Source organism: Megalopta genalis, chromosome 2, assembly GCF_051020955.1.
Source record: "Megalopta genalis isolate 19385.01 chromosome 2, iyMegGena1_principal, whole genome shotgun sequence".
NCBI classification, from domain to species: Eukaryota; Metazoa; Arthropoda; class Insecta; order Hymenoptera; family Halictidae; genus Megalopta; species Megalopta genalis.
Genome location: NC_135014.1, coordinates 19,810,347 through 19,837,898, shown reverse-complemented (window position 1 = coordinate 19,837,898; position 27,552 = coordinate 19,810,347). Strand labels below are relative to the sequence as shown.

Sequence of the window (27,552 nt, the reverse complement as noted above, 5' to 3'; positions counted from 1 at the left end):
CTCCAGCTAATAAATTACTAAAAATAATTTACCACAATTATATTCCATTATAATATTAGATTTTCAACCTCATATATACTAAAAAATCCGCATTAAATTTTGCAAAAGCGCCAATAAAGAAAAAAATATATTTTTGAGTTCTGCAGCTAATATATCAATAAAAGATATTTACTATAATTACGTTCTTCTATAATTTACAATTTGCGTACTGAGAATACCTCATTAAATGTTGCAAAATTATTAATAAATAAGGAACAATACATATTTTCAACTTATTTAAGTAATATATCAATAGAAACGATTGATTACAATTACATTCTTCTATAATATTCAGTTTGTATCCTCGTGTATGCTGAAAAAACTGCGTTATTTTCGTAAAAGCATTAAATGTATCAGTATACGCGAGGCCATTGTGATTCGCGAATCAGCCATTGCTATCGCACATTTCGCACGTCAGCGATTCGCAGTCGGCGAACCAGCAAGCAACTCCTGTTTTCCCAATCCAAAGATTTACCAGTCTCCGGTTATGTTTGATGCACCATTATGGTCTTGATTACGGTAGGTTAGTTGCATCGGTAACGTCACGTATCGTCGTGACACGTCATAGAAGTTATCGTTGAGTTTCTTCTGTGTGACACGTAAATACACCAAAGATCAAAGTATAATACGCCTACATTGCTCAGCCTGGAAGAGAATCAGCGGTCGACACGGGAACCCGTTTTCGCGTCGGTTCTACAGGTATTCTGTAATAGACTCGGGAAATGACACTATTCGGAATATTATTTGAAATAACATAGTATTTTATTTTATAATTATTTCTATGCCTGTGACCACTTTTGAAATAATATTATTTGAAATATTATTTGAAATAACATGTTATCTTATTTTATAATAGTGACCACTTTTGAAATAACATTATATGGGATATTGACTTAAATAATATACTATTGTATTTTATAATTATTTCCATGTGTGTGAGCACTTTTAATATAACATTATAAGAAATATTCTCTTAAATAACATGGAATTTTATTTCATAATTATTTGCACATCTGTGATCACTTTTATATATATATAAGCTAACATTATTTGAAATATTAAAAATACCATTTATTAACATGACAGTAATATTGTAATGAATAAATTGTGGATTTTTATTAGAATTCTTATTTTCATATATCATTTTACAAGGATTGGAATGAAAGAAAAGTTTCCTTCGTCAAGAAAAAGATTACTCATTGTCAAAAGAAGATAAAAATGCAACGAAATCATGTTAATCATGTTAAATCATGTTTTTTTACAATTTAAATATTTGCACGTGCCATAATATGTATTATATGAATATGTATTAATTCGTTAAAAAAAGAAAATGACGATAAAGATTGCCAAGAAAATTCATATATAATATATATATTATATAATTATATTATTATAATATATTAATATTATATATTTTATTATATTAGTATATAATTTATTTATATATAAAAGTAAATTGAACAAAGACAAGAATAATATCAGGAAGGTTTGAAAAAGTTGATCTGGTAAAGGAAGTATAGTCTCAGATTTTACACGTATATATTTACAATATAATTATAAATATCGTAGCACTGGAGTTAACAGTCACAATGAAAAATTGGTCGTCGTATTAATAATTTTTAATCGTTCCTTTCCAGACGGCAGTCGTAACGTTTTCGAAACTATGTCATCCCTTATCAGTGAATAAATTAACTAGATTCGCATTTTTTCATAAATTCATGTAAGATGGCTTATTTTAATTCTTAGCACGTAAGAAAAACTAGTTAACAATTAACAAAAGTATTCCCAAAGTAACAGCACGTAAAGTTCGTCTTTAACCGAATTTCCTGACCTATGGAACACGATGAAATAAATTACTATAGTAGCCTGTTAGTATTATACTATTTCCTTAAATCGTACAACGTCATCCGTAACAAAATTAATTGAACAAAGTGTATATAAATAGATTCTATTAAACATGTGTACAGTTTTTATGGACGAAATAATTTGATGAAACTGCAATCATAATCTATTACTATTCGATTTCAATGAAATACGTTTCTATTGGTATCTACAGTAATTGTACGGGGTGTCTTCAAAATCGATTAAGCGGCGATTCTACATGCAAAAATCAATTGTAAAAAATTATTAACGTTTTCTCGAACAAAAAACTGTTATCCACATTTTTCGAATGATTTTTCCATGTACAATTGTTAGCCCGTATTTCGAAGACACCCTGTACGATGAATAAACTTATCCCAAGATACCGATGCTTCTTATTGTTATATAGCTCTATGTATACGTTCGATTAAGAAATGAACTTTTAAATATTCCGTTATGATAATATTGCAGTTTGCAATACGATATATTTGTAATATTTAATTACGATATCGCCGAATCATAGCTTTCGCTAATTCCAAGTACACGTACACATCATAACACTTTTCTCCCTCGCAAATGATTGGAGAATCAAACGCTAATGTCATCGGTAAATCCGTATACTACATTTAGAATTCTATGGTGACACCTAACCGGTTTCAACAATTCCAAAAATCTACTTTCAAGACAGCAACCCTGCGTTTTGTGCGTCAAGTGATCATCGTCAGATCAAGTTTAATATAAAATATAACATTCAAAATAACATTCTATCTGCATATAAGAAATAATAAATTTATTTGCGAAATTATTTAAATGATCCTTCAATTTATGATCATTTGCAAATTATATATCCTTTAATTAAATGCTAATTTAATTATTATTTATTAATCTATAACTCGATATTTATCATCTGAAATGAACTCTGCTCCTAATGAAGCTAGCTGCAATGCTTGCGAAACGTTGGGATAACTCTTCCAAAAGGAAACGGCTTGCATCCGAAAGCCTCATCAGTAAGAACTGTGTCTCGCTCAAACTTCGCAGCCTCATGCTTGATATTAAGAAAATGAAACATGCGACCGTAGATCTTGAAACGAAGCAAACTAAATAAATACGTAATATGGCCACAACTGAAATAAAAATTTCAACGTCTTAAAATGACCGCTTCCGTATCAATCCCCATAACGAAACCGTGATTCTACGTTCCATCGGAAGTCCCAGCTTCAGCGAAACGCCCAAGGATTCAAGAAGGAGGAGTGGTGCTGTCAGCCCGAAGCTGCGAAGGCGCAGCCTCGCTGTACGCGATATCAAAAACGCTCTTCTTCTCTAGAAGCTGTTGGTGCCTCAACCTGGCGCCGCCCTGCAGTGGTATCGCAATCCCAGAGTCGAAGTCCTCCTCGACACGTTGATGTTCCAGCGCGGGTTCAGCTTCGAAGTGTTCAGGAGACAGTTGTGGCGAAGGATGAGGAGCCGGCGGGGGATGAAGATAAAATGGCGCCGGCAGTTTCTCGTATTTGTACTCGGAATGCTGCACGAGGTGATGCTTGGGATCTGACGGGGGTACAGCAGGCGGCGAGGTCGCGAATATCTGAACAGGAGGGTCCTCGTTCTTGCCGCCTTCGGCTTTCCTCAGCCTCCTGCCTTGCCGGACGATGGCCTTCAGCTGCTCCGACTCGACGTTCACCAGTGGCTTGACCCTGCGTTTGCCTCGCGACGAGGTCGCCTCGGCTTGCTCCTTCCTCTTCTCCTCTTTCGTCCTCTGAACTCGCATGCTTCTTCTCAGCCACCTAGGCAGCTGACTCTCGTCGTCCGACGCTTTCAGCTCGGCCCTCCTCTTCTCCATCTCCTCGCGATTCTTCTTGTACCAGGCCATGTACTTCGGCTGCGCCTTGCTCGTGTCGATCTCGCCGGCCTTGGACGAGGAACCGTGCTTCTCGTGGACCTTGGACGGCGTCGCGTGCTTCTCGTCGCTGGCCTTCCTCTCCCTGGGCCTCGCAGCCGGCTGCTTCTGACGCTGCTCTTCGTCCACCTTCTTTGGCCGACCACGTTTCGACTGTTCGCTCTCGAACTTCCTGCGAGGCCGGTGGCGAGTCTGCAGCATTTGCTCCTGCAAGTGCAGAGCTTTCTCCTCGGAGGACTCTTCGGAAGAACTCTTCTTTTTTCGCGGGGCTGGAAGCCTTCTCTTCTCTGCTCCTTTCGTCTTCCTCTCGGGCTTTGGGCTACCAGGTTTAACGCTCTTCGGAACCGGTGGCAGTTCCTTGATCGGAGACTTGTCCTTTCTTGCGCTGGAAGATGACTCGTCCGACGCGGACATCGAGCATCCTTTCTGCGCCTCCTCTTTGTCTATCCTCATGTCCACTAGCTTAGCAGTCATTTGTGTACTGGGAGATGCAGCGTCCTCGTCGCACTCGGTGTCTTCGTCCCTCGTTGCCCCGATCAGAGACATTGGAAGACCCTCGTCTCTCACTAACTCGATAGTCAGTAACGCGTCCTCCTCGTCGTCCAGGCTTTGACGATCAGTGATCTCCATTGCTTGGATGGTCTCTCTTTCCAGCGACTCCCGACTGCGATGCCTCGGCGTCTGATACGGTCTTGTGGTTAGCGTCGTCTTCCTGGAAACATCACTCGATGAATCACTGTCGTCTAAATCGTCCTGTTGCGTTACTTCGGTAAAAAGAGGCAGGCTTACTTCTGGGTACTCTTCGGCGACGTATCTTCCCTTCCTCTCTGCCGTATCATCCTTCTCTTCGTCCGTTTTTCTCTGTTCTTCGTCTGGTTCTTCAGCAGCCATTGTTTCTTGTCTTCGTCTTTCTTGGTCCAAGAATGCCGCGATGCTCTCGTCCACTACGATGAAACTTTGCTTCTCGATGAAACGATCCAGCTCTGTCTGCTCTTCGGGTTTGGTTGTCTTCTTAGAATCTTTCGGAGACTCTAGTAGCAACTTCTCTTTGCTGGCCTCTTCAGACGTTGTCTGGTGATCAGTTGTTTGGGACTCGCTGCTTGTTGCACTTGGAGATTCCTCTTCATCTTTTTTCTCGATGGATTCTCTGTATATTTCTTCGGGTGGTCCTTCAGGCACGGTTTCTTGGAGTGCTTTAGCTTTTTCTGGCTTTGTATCTAACGCATCTTTTTCATAGTCTGATACATCTCTCTCTGCTGATACATCGCCGATCAATGTAAAAGCTTTCTCCTTGGTATCTTCTTCTGATTTTCTTAAATCAGTCGGCTCAGTAGTTGCCCCATCTGATCCACTCAAATCCTTCTCAACTGCTTCTTCAGCTTTTTCATCTCTGTGTTCACGGAACTCGTCTGTTTCCTTCTTTTCTTCTTTCTTCATGTCATCTTCCTCTGTCTGTTGGAAAGATCTAAGCACATCCGAATGAAAGGGTTTATCGATGTCAACCGTCGATGTGGACGGGACTTCAGTGTGGCCATCGATTATACTGCCAGAAGCAGTACCATCTTCTTCTTTCATTGTGTCACTGATAGTGCGAACTGGTGTCTCAGCTGCCATAGATTTTGTTTCGTGGTCGATGAATTTCGTACTCGCTTGTTTATGGTCTAACAAGTGAACTGCTTCGACCACTTCTAAAAAAACGCCTTCGGGTTTGCTTGTCTGATGCTTTAATTGTGGTTCTCCTTGCGGTATTTCTTCTTTCACAGTCTCTTCAACAGCGATTGGTGCTTCTGTAACACTATATTTTTCGGTAACTTGTTCTTCAGGTTGAGGTTCTGAAGAATCCTCCTCTTGTTTTATGCTCGCTCTTTTGTCATCGGACGTTTTTAGAGCAGCATCTTCGTCCTCTTTATCAGCACCTTTTGGAAGATCACTCTTTTCTTCGCTGATCAATTCCTGATATTTAACTGTTGAGACATCTGCCGTATGTTCATCTTTTTCACCACTTTGATCAGCAGCTGGTTTTACCTCTCTGACCTTCTCTTCATCATCAACTTCTGGTTTGTCCCTTAAAGGAATAGTTTCATATTCATCTCCACGTTTTTCATCTGGTTTCTCTACTTTTATGTATTTTTCTTTATCCTCATCCGCGATGATCTGTTCCTTTTCACCGACCTCATCAATCCGGACCTCTTCTGAAGCAGCTTCTTCCTTTTCATCAGAAGCTGCTGCCTTCTCTAAAAAAGCTCGTTCTTCTTCGGTACTTTCATGTTTGCTAGTCTCACCAGGAATAGTTTCTTCTCCTTTGCTTGGAGAAATTGTTTTCTCTTTGGTAGTCTCGTAATCATCGATTTCATCTTGTGCAACAGGTTCTTCTTCGTCGCCTTCAGTCTTTTCTTTAACTTCAGGTTTAGTTTCCTTCTCAGTCGAACCGGTATCATGTGATTCGGTAACTTTGGGAGACTCCTTCTGATCAGGTACATCTCCCTTATCAGGTAAGACAGTTTCTTTATCAGTCAAATGAGTGTCTACCATTTTAATAGCAGACTCTGCTGCGTCTTTTTCACTTTCAACTTGACGATCCTCTGTCTTATGGCCCGTCGTTTCGTCCTCCGAGATTTTCCCTTCGTCTGAAACTGTTAATTGGTCATCGATTCCAATCTTCGAAACTTCTTCTTTGCCTTCTTCTTCTTCTTTATCCAAAGTTTCTTCTTTATCTTTCATTTTAAAGTCCTCTTTTGCAGTCTCAACTTCATCCCTCCTTTCTGTTTCTTCGCTTTTACCTATAATATCTTTTGCATGTTTCTCTACATCTTCAGGTTCTATCAATTCCTCTTTTTTAAATTCCTTTGCATCGTGACTTACATGATCTTTCACGCTCGTCTCTTCGTCATCTAACAATCCAAAGTGTGTTTCCATGACCCCTTTACTCGCGTCTATCAACTCAGTTTTACCAACAGTTGGCATTTCCGTCATCTGTTCCTTCTCTCTCATCTTCTCTGCATCATGCTTCTCTTCAGCATCTTCTTTAGTTCCCAAACCTAATTTCTCATCACTTTGCATCTCCAGTTCCGCTGACTTCAATGTATCTTCTTCTACATCTACCTTCTCTTCATCTTTAGACGCTTCTAACACTTCATCAATCTTTCCAACATCTTCAGCCACCCCTTCTGTTTCTTCAACAATTCTCTTATCTACAGTATCACTGTCACCCTCGTGCTTCATTACTGTGCTCTCATCACTTTGCAGCTTCATTTCCTCTGACGGTTCGTCCTTGCTTTCGTGTGTTTGCGACGCATCTGTAACAACCGGAATTATAATCCCCTTGCTCTCGCTGACTTCACTTGTCCGTTCATCGTCTCGTACTCTATCTTTGCTACTTACTTCCGCGATGCTCGTGACATCGGTTAGCTTTTCAGGTTCCCCATCGCTTGGCTTTTCTGGGAACTCTGCATCAAACGGCGCCACACCTTCCTCAAACACAACTGCAATTGCAGCCTCTTTCAGCTTCTCCTCCGCCTCGTGAAGATCAGGAGTCTTCGACATTGATTTCTCATCTTTGAAAGTCGCGATGTCACCCACCATTCTTTCCTCAGTCTCGTGATCTTCCTTCGTGTCCTTCTGAACCGAATGTTTCGATTCTACTGATTCATCTTTCAACAGCATCATACCTTTATCAAATACTTCGGCTGCAATGGCTGCTTCCTTCAGTTTCTCTTTCGCTTCGTGAACATCAGCAATCCTGGATTCTTTCATTGATTCCTGATCTTTGAGAATCACAGAGTCCCCTGTCATTTTACTCACGACCGTGTCTTCTTCTTTCTTCGTCCACTTCTCAGCTTCTACTCCATTTCTGCCTTTACCAGACGTGTCTTCAATGGTAGTCTCTTTTAGCTTTGTCTCACTCGCATCAGCAATTTTCGACGCTCTCTTTGCCTCTTGAGCTTGAGAACTCTCTGTATCTTCAGTCATCCTTTTCCCAGCTGCCTCTTCCTCCTTCTTTACCCGTTTCTCAGTCGACTGTCTCGTTACTACTGCCCCATTTTTCATTACCACCTTCTTCTCAGGACTAAAAGCTTTCTCAGCAAGTCTGTCCCTCGCTTCCTTCTCCAGATGACTAGTCTGCTGCTTCGTGCTCTCCACCTTCGTCTGATCCACAAAATCATCGCTGAACCTCTGAATCACCTTCTCCACGATCGACTTGCTAGTCCCTGATGAATCGAAGCTACTCTTCTTATCCATACTCGACAGGTTCAGCTTGTCCTTCCTAGCATCCATCTGATCCGACGTGCTAGATTCTTCAACGGTGCGATCCTTTTTCGACAACGAAGCCAGCTTCGGCGCTCTGACTGTAGCCTTCGCAACTTTCAAGGTCTCCTTCGTCTCTTTCCGCTTCTCAACGTCCTCTTCAGCCACCTGCTTCGTGGTCTCCAGTCTGCCATGCACTTGACGCTTCACTTTCTGCGCGCCAACGGCTTGCTTCTTCGCAGCTTCCTGCCGAGGCTTGCTCTGCTTCTTGCTCTTCTCGAAAAGCTCGTCGAACTCCGAGCTGCCGGTGCTCATAACGTTCGACTGTTGATACCTCAGCTTCTGCTTGGTCTTGGCAATAGCAGTCTCCTTCTTCTGTTTCACCTTCTGCTCGGGCTTCGCCGTTTCGCTCGGCTTCGCCACGTCAGGCTTCTTCGAGGCTTTCTGCCCCGGTTCCTTCTTCGGCTCCGGCTTCTCCTGGCTCGTGCTGTCACTGCCGGTGCTCTCTTGGAACTTCTTCTCTCCCAGCTTGCTGAACTTCTTGGTCAGCATGGTGAACTCCTTCTCCAGGATCCTGAAGCTCGGCTTCATCGAGCCCTCCGACTTCTTCGCGCTCTGCGACTTCATCTCCTTCTTCGGACTCTTCTCCGCCCGTTTGTCCCGTTTCACTTTGACGTCAGGAGACGACAAGGATTCGGTGCCGTTCATCTTCTGGTCGTCGCTCAGGTCTTCGCAGCTTTTCTCGCCGAAAGTTTGCTTCTTCTTCCTGAGCTCCATCGAGGAGGACGAGTCGTTTTCCGTGTCGTTCAGTATTTTGTAGCTGACGCTAGGTTGCTCCGACTTCCGGTGTTTGGACTTGTCCTCTTCGGGTTGGTAGGAGGTCCCGTTGCCGTTCAGAGAATCCGAGATCTCTCTCAGCACGTCCGGCTCCAAGGAGGTCTTCCTGTCCTCCTTCACCTCCTTCATCTTCTTCTGGAGGATGCTCAGCCGCTTGTCGAAGCAAGGACTGCTCTTCTCATCGATCGGCGACTTCATCCACAAGGTGCGCGTCCTTTTCCAGTCTCCGTCGCCGTACTTCTTTCTGGACTTCAGCTTCTTCCGGTGTCTAGAGTCCTCATCCGATTCGTCGTTGTCGCTCCTGCTTCTGACGTGGCGATCCGTTTGTGTTGCTGCTGTCCTGTCTGTCTGAGTGGCAATCGCTACCTGCCCAGGGAGACTTTGAGTCTCCAAGTAGCTGGCAGAGTCCAGTAGCCCGCCATCTAGGTGCCGGTTGTCCCGCTTCAGCAGTAACCGAGCCAGCAGTGCTTTCTGTCTAGCCAGCTCCAGGTCTGTGAAAGAGTACTGCGTTTTGCTAGCTTGCTCCTTGGGCATCGAAGGCCTCTCAGTGCCCATCGCCTCGGTGCTCAAGCCCTCCAGCTTCTCCTGCCTCAAGGATTCCCCGATTTGAGAGCCCTTCCCAGTCTTCTGCGACTCGTAGTCCCCGTGATCGATCACCAGTCTCTGAATGGTGGGTCCTATTTCCTCGATGTGCTGTCTATGGCCTAGTTCCAGTCTGTCCGGGATCAAGATGATCTCTGGCTGCTGCTGGAATATCTCTTTAGATCGCTGATGGGACTCCATGATGCGAGCTGCCTCCACGTCTTGCATCGATAGGTCCGGCCTGACTTTTTGATCTTCTATGAATCTCTGCAGGATTATGTCTTTCCCGTCGACGATCAGTGTTGTGGGACCGTGGTGGCGATGATGGGGATGACCAGTTGCGGAGTCGTCGAGTTCTCCTCTGGTCACCAGTCGGAGGACTTCCGCGTTTCCTTCGCGGTAGAAATGTTGTTCCCTTACTGATTCTTCGCCCATCGGGGGTTCCATGTAGCGGGGGCCGGACCTGCATCAATTTTAATCTTGAATCCGAAAGTAATCCAATTGTAAATGTAACATAACATTGAATAATTAGTCAAGTATATTGCGATGATAAAATTTTGCTTAACCCTTGCCGTACTAAATGGGGGGTTCCTGAGGTCATTTGGTGTAACTTTTTTCTTAGCGAAAATGCAACACTTGCGTTTGATAGTTGAGTGTATATACGTGTGCAAAATAAAAATTGTCTATGTCAAAATTGATGTACTTCTTGTTTTAATAATTCTAATAAGTAAAAAATTATATGGCAGTATTCTTAAATTTTTTGAATGCCTTTGAATGCCTTTTTTTACCTTTGCCTGTATCCTTGACGCTGTGTGTCCGACTCCCTCTCCATTTCGTGTCGTTGCAGAGAATCCATCTCTGGCATGTCGTAACCCCTTTGCTTTGGTCCTTCCATCTCCTCCATGTACATTCTATCCTGCTCGTCCATCCGAATTTTTCTAGAATGATCATAGGAACCAGCGTCCCCTAGTCTGTGAGCGTCGTGATTCAAGTGAACGTCATTCGGTGGACCGGATATATAAGCAACGTCGCCGGGAAGGGAACAGTTTTTAACGTTTCTTTTGTTGAACTGCCAGTTTCGTCTCGTTGGATCGGCGCTCCATGCTTGTTTCCTTCCGTTCCACGATACTGAAATTTAATGGTAGGCAAATTTTGTATTAAGCAATCCTTAGACACTATTAATGGTATCACTCTATTTTATTAGATTGCGGAACATTGTGCAAAATAGATATTTGTCTACACCGATTGTGAAAAGTTGGAATCGAATTTTATGATATCTTATTATATTGCGGATCTTTGTGCAAAGTAAACAGTTGTCTACATCAATAATGAAAAAATAGGTGTCAGATTTTATGACAATTAGGTTGCAAATGTTTGTGCAACGTGAACATTGGTCTGCAACAATTACCAAAAATTGGAGTCAAGTTTTATAACTTGTTTGCAGATTTCTATGGAAAGTAAATATTTGTCTATATAGATAATGAACAAATAGGTATCAGATTTTATGACAATTAGATTGCAAATGTTTGCGCATCGTAACCATTTGTCTACAACAATTTCCGAAAATATGGGTCAAATAAAATAGAAAATAATAGAACAATATATTGTTCTGATATTTAAATTTAAAAATTAATATTACAAAATTATATAATTTTGATCATATGTTACTGTTAATTACCTTCTGTTGTTCCAGCTGGTTGTCTATGAAGATGACGTTTCGGCCTGCCGTCTGATCTGACAACTAGAGTTTCCGAAGAATGCACCCGTCTTTTCCTTGGTGCCATATAAAACGGACAGCCGGGGCAAATGCAACAAGTGATCAAGATGGCGATGGCCAACAGCATGAGCAAGCCCAAAATAATTAACAGCCATAGCAAGAGCTTGTTTTCTGCTTTGTAGACCGTCTGAAAACAATTTCTTTTGTACTATGCATCGTGACAAATAATTAATAATTAATTGATTTAAAATAGAATAATTCGTGAAATAACGATTTAATAATTAATAGTAATTATTAATCAAAATTAAAGTATGATAATGATTAATAAAATAAAAATACTGCGAAATTAATAATAATATACGACGATACTAAATTATTATTTTCATGATAATTGTATGAAATACATAAATAAAGACACAAAATCTTTTATTTATTAATTCCTATAAAATTTCACAACAGTATAATGATTTTTATTTCAGTTTTGGAGAAGACTTCACGGAATTGCTGATAGGTTCTTATATCAGAAAAATCTTCGAACTTCTAATTCTCTTTTGTCAATCTTATTATTTTCTATCCGATCAAATTTACAAAATATGTTGGAAACTGATATAATTAATAGAGAAAAGTATCGTTTTTATAGATAACTTTTGATATGAATTTGTACCTGATTTGATATATATTTTATACTTATATTTATACTCACCACTTCTTCGCTGTGTACATTGGTAACGGTGTTGTTAACGACGGTTGTTTGGCCATTATTACTATGGGTGTTGCCATTGACAGGTGTATTAGTGTCAGGAGTATTCACCGTCGTCTCGGTGTCCGTGCCATTAATGATCCCCACGCCATTAGCTGCTAGAATTTCACGAATTTTTTCCACGTCCACCAGCGGTGTGCCTGGCTCGATTTGCTCGACGAGTGCTACGACAATGCTTCTAAAAAAGAAAAATTAAAATTGATTTGTCACAAAAATTATTAATTTTCTTCGCCATTTATTTTTACCAAATTCGTGTAGTATTTATTGCTACGCCGATGATCAATGAAAATTGTGCAAAGAAGAAATGTATAAACGAATCGATAAAATCTGAGAAACATACAGGGTGTCACCGAAATCGTGGTACAAGCTCTACGTGTATATATGCACACTATTATCATAGAAATATATTGTCTGACAAAAATATAGATCAGGAATTATCTAATTTATTTTTATTGAATAATGAATATCAGATATTTTTAAGCACATTTTTTCAAGTGGACCAAAACGTAAGATAATTCGTAAATCTCAATAATTTTAAAAAGTCGATTGTTATGAATGAGTATAATTATGAACGAGTATAGTAAAAAGAACCTATCATATAAAATTCTAAAATTAAATTAATCCTTACCTGGAAAAATAATTGAACTAATTAAATATATTTCTGGTGCTACAAAGTATCAAATATTAATGGACAATCGTTTTACTTGTTTCCATCATCCATTTTTTTTTTACCAAACATGCTATCATTCTGTCCGTTTGATTATATGCAATATTCCTATTTTTTTATATAAAAAATGAAGTCAATTGGAAGAATTTAATTTGATTTTATCAAAAGATTTTGCTATAAACAGTTTTAAGAAAATGAACTCAAAAAATGTATTTTACATTATCCAGTGTAAAGAAATTAAATAATTAAATAATTTTCAGAGTAGGCTATATTTTTTCCAGGCAGTGTAGTATGAAATATTATACTAACTTTTTGCCTTCCCCGGGTAGAGTCGTGCTGCCAGTATTGTTCTGTGGAATAAAAGGACGAATTTCTAATATCGTAACACGACCGCCAGTGATGGTCGACAAAGTCTCGGCAGTCTTTGTCGAATTTGGCTGTTCACCAGGTACCACGAACATCATTACGCGAGCCTCCATTGCTGTTCCGCTGAGGACGCGAATTTCTGTTTCGCTTGAAAGGTGGGGGATACCTGAAACATTAAACCAGTGTCAATTTGTAAATGTCTCACTGGACTTTGAAAATAAAATATCGATTGCAATTATTACTTTTAAAGTCGAAATTTAAAATATCAAAAATTAGAATAGTCTGTATTACTTTACACTACGAGTTGAATGAAAATTCATTCCCTCCGCCTAGATTTATAGGAGATCAACTGATCCAAATCAAAGAAGTATATTTTCTATTTTTAGAACATATTTTCAGAACATTTTTATTTTATGATTAATTAATCTGAATCAGAAAAGTGTATTGATTACAAAATATATTTCGTAATAATATAAAATATGGTATATTTTCTATTTTTAGAATGTATTTGACAACATTCTATTAAATTGCATGTATAATTAACTAATCTGAATCAAAGAAGTACATTGATTACAAACTGTATTTTATAATAATATCAAATATGTTACATTTTCTATTTTTAGAATGTTTTTGACAACATTCTAGTATATCATTTGTATAATTTGTATAACATTTGCTTGTTACAATTGACTTTGACAATTTTTATTTTGCATAAAAATTAACGACTAACGAAAACATAGGTACAGCTAAATAGAATGGACCCTCGAATTGCGGTGAATGGATCATTTTGATCCAGTGTATTTAAATTGTGTGCTTAATTACTCAATTTTCGGAATTAAATGAAATAAATTGCTGTTATAAAAAATTAAATAAAATAACTGTTGCCAATAAGTATATTCAAGTATATTAAAAAAAATACATTTATTTAATATTTATTTCCGTGATCATAATTTCCGTTTCAATAACTTTTAATGTACGTTTTGTAAAATTGTCGAATAAAAATGGGAATGGTCATAAATGTTGTCAATGGTATTGTTTCATCAGTAATCTAGAATTGTTTAATGACAGCTCGTAGTGAAATAGCTATTTTTAATTAATGAACATTGGGACTGTACCTAAGTCATATGCTCTGGCAGTGAGAGTATACAATGCATTCATCTGATCACGTTTCCGCCGACTAATTTTCATCCTCATCTTCATAGCAATCGCTTCGTCTACAAGTGTTGAAACAGTTTTATTTCGACTTTTCTCCGTCGGCACGCTTTCGACCATATCGGAATAGTCAGTTAGCGTAATTCCGGGTGGGTTATTTTGATTGTTCACTAACTTCTTACCACCTTTCTTAGCGAACGTGTCATAGGCGCTTTGTTTCTTTCGTCTGATCTTCGTTATCGGCGATCGAAGAATCAATTCACCACTAGTTTCGTTCAAATAGAACTTATTCTCGTAATTGCCATGAGTTATTTCGTATCTAACTATGTTGTTGGGCGACTCTGCGTCCGCGTCAACAGCCTGCAACATTTTCAATATTATTTATTCAATCTCATAATTAGTCGACTGCGGATTTTATTTACTTAAGATAAAACTGACGTGGTGAAATATTTAACAATGAAGACGTTGTTGCGAATTAAGTATTCTTGTTACATTTTTCCTAATTGTTTAAAAATCATTAATCCTTCAGTTCTTGACTGATTTCGACCCAGTGTATTTAAATCGTCACTGAATTACTCAATTTTTTACAACGAAACGAATTGCTATTACATTATGAACTATAGTTCATAAGTGTTATTCAAATAAGCGCGATAATTGTCTCAAAAAATAATTGACTTATTTAATATTTGTTTTCATTATTATAATTTCAATTTTAATAATCTTTTCTGTACGTTCTGAAAAAATTAATTAATAAAGCTAGGAATATTTATAAACATCTCAGTTTCAAAAATTGTGAAATACATTTTTACTCAACTTCTGTTTCATACAATTAATACAAACAATCTTTATTTTGATAATTTGTTATGATTGAGAACAATGTACCTTAACAAAAGCCGGCGAAGTGAAGTTCGTCAAATCCGTATTTAGCATAAACTCGTACATGCTCCTGTCGAATATCGGCGGGTTATCATTGACATCCAGCAGATTGACTATCAGAGGAGCAATTCCAGTATTTCCAGTGCCATTCGCGTCTCGAGCCTCTACGGATAATTCCAGTCTCGCGGCAACCTCTCGATCCAAGTAAGATCCCGTGCCGACTGTAATTAATCCTGTGCCCGGATCTATGACAAAGCCTTTGCTACCTTCACCGGTTATGCCAGTATAGCGAATGTCACCATAAGTTCCCGTGTCTATATCTGTAGCGTGAACCTGTTCCAAGGAATGCTAATACTTTGTAACTTGAAAAAATAGAGAAGCATTGAAAATTATAAAATGAATGGCGTTGACATTACATTTTTAGTAACTCATTAATTCCTTTAACCCAAAACTTCATTAACTCATTAGCTTCATTAGGCCACTAATTCATTAACTCATATTAACAAAAGTTATATGAGTATTAACTCATTTAACAAAAGTTATATGAGTATTAACTCATTTAACAAAAGTTATATGAGTATTAACTCATATTAACAAAAGTTATATGAGTATTAACTCATTTAACAAAAGAAGTATCTAAGTATGAAATATTGTAGCTCGAATACACAAATCGTGAGCTAACAATCAAAGAATAAATTGTACCTGTATTACGCGAGACCCCACGGTGACATTTTCGGACAGCGTTACCTCGTATATTTTCTGATCAAACACTGGAGGATTGTCATTAACATCTCTTAAAAGTATCGTGACTGGCACTGACGCAGATAAATTCGTCGCGGGACCAACTTCTTGAGCAATAATCTAAGTACGACAAAACAATAATAATTATAATTATGATATATAGTACATAAATATTAGTATAATATTAGAAAATTAATTTCATAAATAAATTTACAATTTATTCGTTTTTACTAGGCATAATATTAATACTAATACAATATAAATATAAAGCATTACAAATTTTAAGTTAAAATAGATTATAAACCTTCAAGCTTTATATATAAATTTTTATTCATATATAAATATTGATATTTAATTTTTACAATATGACGGTTGCTACGTAACTAATAACTATATATATATTTAGTAAGTAAAAAGAGTTGAGGACTACTCATTAGGGCTGCCATTTGGTAAGAATGTATGAAAAGTACCTTAAAAGTTAGAGCTTTGTACAGTTCATAATCAATGAGCGTGTTATCTCGAACAATAACAATAAAATCGGCAGTTCTTTCTGCAACAGTTGGATTGATTTCGAAGGTGCCATTATTATTCTCCAGCTTCAATGCGAATACACCAGCTTTTCCAATATCTTCGTCTTTCACTCTGGTCGTATATTGTTCGCCAAAGTTTATCACAGTACCAGGATCCAGATTCTCATCGATCATAGCAACATAACTACCATAAAACAAGAAATGTGACATTTACATTGCTTCTATACTTCAAGCACAAAATTATGTTTCATTTCAAGATACGACTGTCTCTGAATTATAACTTCGTATATTGACTGTTTTTTTTTTTTTAGTCTTTTAGTTATTTTTAAACTGGCGAATTCAGTGTTTACATCTTTGCATGCGTTTTGCGAAATGCGAGTAATTAGTATCGTAAATATTAATTTTTCGGTCTTTGATTTACCAAATAAATTGATTTTGTTTTATCGAGTTTGTGTGGTCTCTAGGTTGGTAATCAATGTTTGAAATTAAACTTGTCAAAAACTGTAAATTCGTACAGTGGCCTCCGGTTAAATTTACACGAAATCTAGACAGTTAAATTTACATGATCCAACCCCACTTTTCTCTGAAAACAGTGCCTTCAGCGTTACGAGGCTTTATATCAGTACATAAGAATAAAGAATTACTGCAGCGAAAACAAAGGAGGTAGACGTACATGAATAGGATTCCATGGCTGGACAAAGTAAACAATCAAGAAAGAATTTTATTCTGAGTAATTATCGTCTTACTTTTATAATCGTGACACTAAAGGATAGCTGAGATTCTTCTGATTAAAATGAGTCCAAATACGATGTAATTCGGACCAGGTTTATCAAAACGCTTATTATTATACAGGGTAAACCTCAAATAATTTAAAATTAGTTGATCTTAATAATTTGGATGCCACACTAGAAATCATGATGATGAAATCATATATTTAACAATATTTCATAAAAATCATAATTTAGAAGCTACTTCAGATGTGCATGTTACGTGACTCACCCTGTGTATTATTTATTATTTATTCCAAGAGTAGCTTGAGAATTAATCCAATTTACATCGTGTTTGGATTCATTTTAATATAATTATATTAATATAATTATAAACATAAAACAACTACTGAAAATGTTATTTTCTTTATTGAACCATAATGAATAAATAAAATAAAATAAAATAAAATTTATTTTGTCGAGCTGCGCTAAAGTCAGTGCTTGAAAGGAAATGGCATCCGGTACATCCAGATCCGTGTAAATTTAACCGTGCATTTCCGTATTCGATTGAATTGAATCGAAAAATGCATTTATACGTTGCGACACAGAAGACGATCGACAAGAATCGAAATACAAGCTTTGATTTTCAGGTACCAACTTATCACTTTCGAAATATGGCGGCGTGTTGCCCGGTTCTCCAAGAAGGAAGCCAACGTCGACAACTGTCGCCTGTGCTGGTGGCTCGTCCCTGCTTCTTCGCAGTTCTTCGGCGACCACGGTGAGGACTACGGGCGCACCGACGTGCGTAATCTGCGTCAGCTCCTCCAGTGGTCTGGCAAGCGTGATTTCGCCTAGCAATGGAATTAGAAGCTTCGATTATTCGAACGTTCGCGCGGTAACCAGTATCGCATGACCAGATTAATTTTGCAAAGAATGCCGCACGTTTTCAAGATAAGTCCATTTTCTTCCGGATCTCGCGCCATTAAATTACTTTTATTATGAATAAAACATCCCGGTCAATGATCTCTCTTGCGTATTACGTGCGAACTGTGCACGACGGTGTTACGAATTTAGCATAATACATCACGGAAAGGAACTAGAATCGCTACCTTTCCAGACATCGGTTTCTGCGAAAGCGGCAAATCCTGTGGCGAAAACCCATTTACTGAAGTACCGTTTCACTAAATGTTTTCTTGATTACTGGGGGCTTTATTGATGCTTAAAAATTTATGTAATAATGTAATATTTACCATTGTTCATGGACATCAAATTCTACTATAAATATTCTACTATAAATAATAATATTAGCTTCGGTAATATATAAATGTATTTAGCAAGTTAAAAAAATGATTTTAAATAATAAATGAAAACAGCTTCTGTCAAACCTTTTTTCCTACAATGTTTAAAATTATGTACGATCGGTAGACTGCAAATTCTACGCAGTCCTGGCAAAAATTAGTAGATAAAGCCTCAAAGAATTTAACGTTAGACATTTCATTTAGTTTAAAGTATTATTTCAAATTTAATTCACTTCAAAATTCTCTATAGTGATCCATTGAATAGAATTCTCAATTTGTTTAACGCTTATACATTAATGATTATGTATTGATGATTTTAATAAATTTAAAAATCAACTATACAATGTTATCAGAAGTTAAGATGTTTAGTTTGCTTTGTATATTGTAATTATATTGTTTTCATTTTCATTTGTATTATTATTCTATTACTATTATTATCATTATTATGTTGAATTTTTGTAGAAAAATTAAACTACATCTAACCCGTTGATGCCAAATAAATGAAATGAAATTAAATTATTACACGTATTTATGTTCTGGCAAATGTGAAAACTATTTATATTAAATATATATCTTTATTAATATTTTCCATTTAACCCTTTGCTTTCTAGCACTCTGAGGTTATATTTGTTTGCAAAAATTTAAGGCTAAAATCGTTATCTCACGTTCCAAGATAATTTTCATATTATCAAAGCATAGATTTAAAAAATTGTTAAAAATGCAACTTGTATGAGTCAAGTGCATAAAATGCACGTTCTTATGTAAAATCGAATTACTATAAGTCAGAAAAATTATTTCAGATTTACAATAAAAATGACTTCGAGTACAAAGGGTTGATGTATACCCTAATTAAATCTTTGTATTTAACCTATGCCTTTGTCAATTGTTTCTACTTAATATACATCCTTGTTAATTCCTCGAAATTTCATATATGCTTTTGTTAATTGTTTCCATTTAATACACGTCCCTGTAAATTCCTTCTATTCAATATATGTTTTTATTAATTTTTTGTACTTAATATATGTCTTCTGTACTTGTTTGCATGTAATACAAATCTCGGAATCGCCATTCGCAAACGTTTTTCACGGGCGCGAGTGTTCCGCGTCCTTGGAAAAGGACACTGTACGTAGCGAGTAGACCGTGTTAGCACGGCAGGCGAACCTTCCTTACGCTTATTTTCGCATGATCGCGGCCACGGTAGCGTTTTATCGGTGGTCTTAGATCGGCGATACCGATTTTTCCACGGAACCGAAAATGAGTCAGGCAAGGAAGTGGCCAGGCCTGGAGAAGTGGTCAGTGGTAAGGTCTTGACAGTCCACGGCGCAGTATCGATCGTCCTTAGGGGTCAGTATCTGCTTTTCAAGCCGCGATGCTTATCATTTCGTGACGTGAAGCATGCGACCTCCTCGTGCGCCACGGTGTGTGCCGTACGCTTGCTACGCGCGAACGTAGGTAGCCGGAGAGAAATGGTAAAAAGGAACGAATAGGGCCAGAAGCTATAAGGCAGATAAACCGACCGTCTACCCGAAGTCGTATTATTCGTACCGCGGCATTAACAGGGCACTGTAATTTCGTGCGAGACCGGAATCAAAAGACGCGATCTCACCGGGGGACCTTAACTTTCTAATTGCGGCCGCGAAATGTAACTTTATTACCGAATTAACGCTACCTGGTAGACGCGTTTTCGATTAGCGAGATTATTCTCTAATTAAGGGACGCGTAATTAGCGAGCGTTGTTTGTAAAACATCGTTCGAGAATATGCTGGAGTCGTCTCGACATTTCTGGGACGTTGTTTTATATTTTTTAATATTATATACAGGGTGTCCCACAATTATTTTAACAGCCGAAAATGAGGGGTAGCTGAGGTCATTTGAAGTAACTTTTTCCTTTGCGAAAATGCAATCCACGGCTTTGTTTACGAGTTACTAACGAAAAACACTGGCCAATGAGAGGTGACGGTGCGAGAGAGAGAGTCCGCGAAAGAGTCCGCAGCACGAGGCTTTGACAGATGGTCGGAACGGACTCGAGCCGCGTTCGAAGTATTGAACAAATCACGAAGTGAGAACTTTCGGGATTTTTTTTAACTACGTAACAGTGATATTTAAAAAAAAAACGCTGTTCACCTTTACTTTGGATCGTCTGAAGAATATTTACTAATTTTTCGGACCCGAAATAATATGTAGTTTAACCGTGACAGCCGTTTTAATTTTCTGGTGTGCATGACACCTCGTGTGTACCATATGAAATTTTTATGCAAAGTGTACAGTGAAGATTTAATAATAAATAAAAGCTGATTTAATAATAAATAAGGGACGTAAAGGATTTGTTTATTAGAGAGATATGAAAAATATTATCAGTAAGAAACTCACCCATTTAGTACCCTTCGTGCTCGCTCGGCACAAAGTCAAAGCTCAATTAGTCGGGACTTGACTAATGGTGGAATCAGACGTGTTTCAAGACAGCTCTTCCAATAATGTCGATCGTCAAAGTCATTGGGGGGGGGGGGGGTGTACCCTTCGTGCACGCTCGGCTGAATGTCAAAGATCAATCTGTCGGGACTTGACTAATGGTGGAATCAGACGTGTTTCAAGACAGCTCTTCCAATAATGTCGATCGTCAAAGTCATTTGGGGGGGAGGGGGAGGGTGTACCCTTCGTGCTCGCTCGGCTCAATGTCAAAGATCAATCAGTCGGGACTTGACTAATGGTGGAATCAGACGTGTTTCAAGACAGCTCTTCCAATAATGTCGATCGTCAAAGTCATTTGGGGGGGAGGGGGAGGGTGTACCCTTCGTGCTCGCTCGGCTGAATGTCAAAGCTCAATCAGTCGGGACTTGACTAATGGTGGAATCAGACGTGTTTCAAGACAGCTCTTCCAATAATGTCGATCGTCAAAGTCATTGGGGGGTGGGGGGAGTACCCTTCGTGCTCGCTCGGCTGAATGTCAAAGCTCAATCAGTCGGGACTTGACTAATGGTGGAATCAGACGTGTTTCAAGACAGCTCTTCCAATAATATCGATCGTCAAAGTCATTGGGGGGGGGAGGGGGGGAGGTGTACCCTTCGTGCTCGCTCGGCTCAATGTCAAAGATCAATCAGTCGGGACTTGACTAATGGTGGAATCAGACGTGTTTCAAGACAGCTCTTCCAATAATGTCGATCGTCAAAGTCATTTGGGGGGGAGGGGGAGGGTGTACCCTTCGTGCTCGCTCGGCTCAATGTCAAAGATCAATCAGTCGGGACTTGACTAATGGTGGAATCAGACGTGTTTCAAGACAGCTCTTCCAATAATGTCGATCGTCAAAGTCATTTGGGGGGGAGGGGGAGGGTGTACCCTTCGTGCTCGCTCGGCTGAATGTCAAAGCTCAATCAGTCGGGACTTGACTAATGGTGGAATCAGACGTGTTTCAAGACAGCTCTTCCAATAATGTCGATCGTCAAAGTCATTGGGGGGTGGGGGGAGTACCCTTCGTGCTCGCTCGGCTGAATGTCAAAGCTCAATCAGTCGGGACTTGACTAATGGTGGAATCAGACGTGTTTCAAGACAGCTCTTCCAATAATATCGATCGTCAAAGTCATTGGGGGGGGGGAGGGGGGGAGGTGTACCCTTCGTGCTCGCTCGGCTCAATGTCAAAGATCAATCAGTCGGGACTTGACTAATGGTGGAATCAGACGTGTTTCAAGACAGCTCTTCCAATAATGTCGATCGTCAAAGTCATTTGGGGGGGAGGGGGAGGGTGTACCCTTCGTGCTCGCTCGGCTGAATGTCAAAGCTCAATCAGTCGGGACTTGACTAATGGTGGAATCAGACGTGTTTCAAGACAGCTCTTCCAATAATGTCGATCGTCAAAGTCATTGGGGGGTGGGGGTGTACCCTTCGTGCTTGCTCGGCTGAATGTCAAAGCTCAATCAGTCGGGACTTGACTAATGGTGGAATCAGACGTGTTTCAAGACAGCTCTTCCAATAATGTCGATCGTCGAAAATTAATCGTCGAAATTAATATTTTCGATTAAAATCTTAAATGCGTGTGCTATGGAAACTTGGACACTTCTTGATGATGCTACTCTCTCTATGCTGCTACTCTCTCTACACTGCTACTCTCTCTACACTGCTACTCTCTCTATGCTGCTACTCTCTCTACGCTGCTACTCTCTCTACGCTGCTACTCTCTCTATGCTGCTACTCTCTCTACGCTGCTACTCTCTCTGCGCTGCTACTCTCTCTACGCTGCTACTCTCTTCTACTTCTTCCTACTACAAATTCCAGGACCAACATCGCATCGAAATGTAAGTCGATCTTATTTGACCAGTAGTTCTCTCAATTCTTTCGAGTACAGTGACCACATACTTGTTGCGAATTCTATTGTATATTTAGTTAGGATGTATTCTTTTCAATGACTTGCGTTTTCCGTTCGAATTCAATTGCCGTTACCCTTGCCAATACTTCTGTCATTGTTACTTCCATTAAATTTTTGACATTACTATTGCCGTTACCCTCGCCAATACCTCTATCATCGTTACTTCCATTACTTTTTTGCCATTGCTATTGCCGTTACTTCTCGAGCAATTAAATTCACGCGTAGTCATCGAAACAGATTAATTTTGACGAATAATTCGAAACTAATAACCCCATTTTAGCTAGGATTTTCAGGTTCTTTATTTTCAGATTCTTTATTTTCAGGTTAATACTATCGTAAGACAAAACTTATGGTGTATATTATCATGTATATTATTATGTATATGTATTGTTAATTGGTCACTGTACTCGCTGCAATAGCAATAGTAGTTCTTGTCATAGCAATAGTAGTTCTTGTCATAGCAATAGTAGTATTCGGGCAGGCTTTGCCAACCCAACGATCAGCGCAGATGGGCACATCCGCGACTTGCAATAGTGTTGCGAAATAATCTCGCGTTGTTTCGCTTCATTTTTAACAGAGATGAAAATAAGCGTCGCGAATAAAACCATCGCGATTATCATTAGCATCGAAATTAATTATTCAAAGTATAGCGTCGCGAATGAAAGATTCGCGATTTCATTTGGTTCGACATGCAAGAAGCGTCAAAGATAGCGTTGCGACTAAGTACGCTCGCGTTTCAAGTTTGAAATTTTCGAAGATCATCAAAGTCCACTCGCTTTTGCATCTCTGTTCATTGAATTAGCGTCGCGACAATACAATCGCGTTGCAATAGTTTACCTTCCGACTTTTCAGGCGCCCATGCTGCAGCTGCAACGAAGGACCTCGCCGCCCCAACAACAACTCGGATGGGCACATCCGCGACTTGCCATAGCGTTGCGAATTATTCACGCGTTGCTATAATTAATTTCGAACAGAAATCATAGCGTTGCGAATAAAATAGACGCGAGTTTTCTTTGTATTATCAAGCACAATAGCTTTGAATATAGCGTTGCGAACTAATCGCGTTTCAACTTTGCAATTCTATCAGATTTCTCGAAGTCTACAGACTCGTTCTTTCCAGAAAGTAAAGTTAAATCTTTCGGATTTCTGTTCGATGCATTAGCGTAGCGTCGAAATAATCGCGTTGCCAGTAGCTTCGTTCGTCTTTTCAGGCGCCCATTCCGCAGTTGCAACAATGGACCGAGGTCCCAACGATCAGCTGGGTTGGGCACGTCGCGATTTTTCCATCCTAGCGTTGCGAAATGAATTATCGCGTTTTTTCTTCGAATTAGTTTCGAAGTTAGCGTTGCGAGAATAATCGCGTTGCAGTAGCTTCGTTCGTCTTTCAGAGCCCATGCCGCAGTTGCAACGCTCCGCAGTGCAGGCATTCGCGATTTTCCTTAGAGTCGCGAGACGAAATTAACAACGCGTTGTATTAGCGTCGCGAAAAATTGCCAATGCGTTGTGTCAGAATTGCGAAAACTGGCAACGCGTTGTGTTAGAGTCGCGAAATAAATGCCGCACTGCGAGTTGCCGTTCCAAGGATCGCAGCATTGTCTCGCAATCGTCGACGATTTCCTTTAGAGTTGCGTGAAAACAAATCAAAGCTCGCGGGTGTTTTCGCTTCCGGATCTGACGAATTAACATCGGATTTAATATTTAGACGAATTAGCACGAATTAACATCCACTTCTAATTCTCGTGGATTAGCGTCGCGAGAAAGGAGTCCGCGTTTCTTTGCCACTTTCATTTTGATTTCCTCTCTGACATCCAAAATTAAATTGTAATTCTTATATTCGCAGACAATATCCTTGCGAAGCACTGGACGATCGTCATCACAGGGAGCGAGAATATTTTATTCGTACCTTCGGACTTTTTTAGACCAGGACCGAGCAGGTGGTGCAAATGCCCGCGAAACCACTGCGTGCAGTAGGAATTCATTTTTTCGATCCGAGAATTTACAAGTCGTAGCAGTTGGCGTAAAATCGCGATACACGTTACTTATGTCCAAGTCTTCGAACTCCTTCTGCCGAGATTATCATCCGCCGACGATTTATCATCTGCGAGGGAGGATCATCGGCCGAAAGATGAGACTTAATTAATAATTGCGCGCGTCTTAGTTCATAATTGCCTGCGTCTTAGTCAAGCAGTGTTTTTAATGTAAGTTTGTTAGATTTCGTTTCCAATGATTTTCACACAAATTGCATTCGTCTGTGGGTTAACATGGCACTCCTGAGCTGGTCTTAGGTTTCCTATTTCGCTATATATTCAGACTAACTTGAACTCAATGGTTTCAGGTTCATTACAGAGAGATTATCATCCACCGTGGGATTATCATCCGCCGAGGGATGCGTCTTAGTTAATAAGTGCGTGCGAGTTAGTTAATAAGTGTGTGTGACTTAGTTTAAGATTCTTAACCTCTTGCCTTACTTTAAAGGGTCTAGCTTTTACTAAAGATTTATCTTAAGAATGAACATTATTTTATTCTTCCAATTTCGTCTAAATTTCTCTTCTTTTCAATACAATATTTACTTGTTCAATGAAACGTAGTCTCACAATAATTAGAAATATTCTTCTCCTTCAGAGAAATAATTACAATTGGGAGAATTCTTGTCATCATAAATTTAGAGAGCATGGTACGGCAAGGGGTTAAGTTTCCTCAGGGGCCCCCGACCCACGGGAGCGCCCGTGGGGGGCACGGGGGGTAGCGTCCCCGAGGTACCCGATTCGCTAATTTCGCATATGTCGAGTATTATTGCCTTAGCTTTATTTTTTCGCGTCTCGTCTTTGACTCCGCCACAGCAGAAAGCTGTGGCGGCCTTGCTTGCGCAATCTCTTGGGTAGGTACGAACACTTCTCGATGTTCGACGAGTGATCATGCGGCGTGAATGCTCTTCCCTGGTCGCTGTTCGGCCAGTAATCCGCCCTTAGCTCCTATGAGGGGCGGGGTGTTGGGAGAGAAATGGTCACACAGGTTTGCCTGTGTAGGCTCTCTCCTAGTGCCGATTCAGACGGGTAAGGCGGCCTAAGTTAGTTTTAGGTCGCAGGGCGAGAAATGGCATCCCACTGTGTGGGAGGATCCGACTTTGGATCGTCACTCCTCATGTGATCGCGCCGAACATCGAGATTTGTGAGGCTCCAGTCTTGTGCGAGCATTGTACGCGTCGCGTCACCCTCGAGCAGTGCCTTCTGCACTGACTCGTACTTGTTTCTTACTTTGAAAGAATCACTGCCTTCTGCACTGATTCATTTTGGTCCCCGTGGATCGGAGACTTCTTCTTTGATCCACTTTGGTCCGCGATAGTACTTGACATATGCGAACGAGTGAGTGTGTGGGAATGTGTGATAGCTAGCTAGCGAGCGTATTAGTTTATAAGTCGTCGTTGTTAGAAAGGGAGCCATAGCGAATTCCGGCTTCGTTCTGACTCCCTTTCGGGTCTCTAAAGCAGCAACCTCCTCGCGGTGAGACCCGGGCAATCGGTATCATCCTCGGTTCAGGAAATATTGAGAATTGCAATGCATTTCTGGATCGAGGATGATACCGAGCAAATAGCTGCAAACTTTGTATTGTAACAAAGTATTTATTGTAAAAGTATGTGAAATTATACTATAAGTCGGGGCTCTGAATAATGTTTCGTTCGAAAATTGTTGAAATTGGTATTCCTCCGATTGGAGGTCCCTCAGGGGCTCGCTTGCGGGTGGGGCCCGCAAGTGAGTACGGGGCGTAGCGTCCCCGAGGTACCCGAGGCGCTTGTAGGTTGTTAGGGTTCTTAATTTAAGTTTCTTAGATTTCGTTGCGTCCATTTTCTCAAAAAATGCACCCGTGTGCTGTTTAGTTTGGCACTCGCGTGCTGGTTAGCTTGGCACTCGTGTGCTGGTCTTAGGTTTCCTAATTCGACTGGTCACCTATTTTGTGTTCACCCTAACTAGAATTCATTTATTTCAGGTTCATTACAGATATTATCATTCGTCGTGGGATGCGTCTTAGTTTCCATAATTTTCGCAAAAATTGCACTCGTGTGCGGGTTAGCTTGGCACCCCAGTGCTGGTCTTAGGTTTTCTATTTTGACTTGAATTCAGACTAACTTTAATTCAATCTTTTCAGGTTTATTACAGATATTATCATCCGCCGTGGGATTTTCATCCGCCGTGGGATTTTCATCCGCCGTGGGATTATCATCCGCCGTGGGATTATCATCCGCCGTGGGATTATCATCCGTCGTGGGATACGTCTTAACTAATAAGTGCGTGCGACTTAGTTATTAAGTGCGTGCGAGTTAATTAATAAGTGTATGTGAGTTAGTTTAAGATTCTTAACCTCTTGCCGTACTGTAACGGGTCCAGCTTTTAATAAAGATTTCTCTTTAGAATGAATATTATTTTGCTCTTACAACTTTATCTAAATTTCTCTTCTTTTCACCACAATATTTAATTGCTCAAGAAGTGTAGTCTCACAGTAAACTCAAATTTTTTTCTCCTTCTGAGAAATACTTACAATCGAGAAATTTCTAGTCATCATAAATTTAAAGAGAATGGTATGGCAAGGGGTTAAGTTCCCTCAGTGGCCCCCGACTCACGGGAGCGTCCGTGGGAGGCACGGGGGGTAGCGTCCCCGAGATACCCGAGTCGCTAATTTCGCATATGTCCAGTAGTATTGCCTTAGCATTACTTTTTCTCGTCTCGTTTTCGACTCCGCCACAGCAGAAAGCTGTGGTGGTCTTGCTTGCGCAAACTCTTGGGTAAGTCCGGACACGTCTCGTTGTTCGACGAGTGACCATGCGGCATGGTGATTCGAACGCGGACCCTCCTGCTGGGGAGGCTCTCGCTTCGCGTATTCGCAATGTAAGACGTCCTTAGCTCTCTTTTGGGGGCGGGGCGCAGGGCGA

At 39.9% G+C, this 27,552-nt stretch overlaps 2 protein-coding genes and 1 long non-coding RNA gene across 3 annotated transcripts in view; 1 reads left to right on the top strand and 2 right to left on the bottom strand.

Annotated features, from left to right (window-relative positions):
- LOC143258808 (uncharacterized) overlaps window positions 1-11,607 on the top strand; it is a 21,631-nt gene extending 10,024 nt beyond the window's left edge. Inside the window, exon 2 of the long non-coding RNA XR_013032680.1 lies at window positions 11,151-11,607. This is a non-coding gene — a long non-coding RNA (uncharacterized LOC143258808). The remainder of the gene's footprint in view (window positions 1-11,150) is intronic.
- LOC143258807 (uncharacterized) lies at window positions 1,562-17,719 on the bottom strand. Its single transcript, XM_076518714.1, has 10 exons — window positions 17,632-17,719; window positions 16,207-16,450; window positions 15,698-15,856; window positions 15,002-15,328; window positions 14,083-14,479; window positions 12,911-13,133; window positions 11,878-12,112; window positions 11,136-11,361; window positions 10,246-10,585; window positions 1,562-9,920 (listed from the first exon to the last, which is right to left on the bottom strand). Exons 2-10 carry the CDS (start codon window positions 16,438-16,440, stop codon window positions 3,137-3,139), a joined length of 8,925 nt encoding a protein of 2,974 aa, XP_076374829.1. The 5' UTR covers window positions 16,441-16,450; window positions 17,632-17,719; the 3' UTR covers window positions 1,562-3,136.
- LOC143258904 (cadherin-86C-like) overlaps window positions 17,517-27,552 on the bottom strand; it is a 27,974-nt gene continuing 17,938 nt past the window's right edge. The window contains exon 8 of the mRNA XM_076519437.1: window positions 17,517-17,824. Within this exon, the coding sequence (XP_076375552.1) occupies window positions 17,517-17,824 (308 nt within the window). The remainder of the gene's footprint in view (window positions 17,825-27,552) is intronic.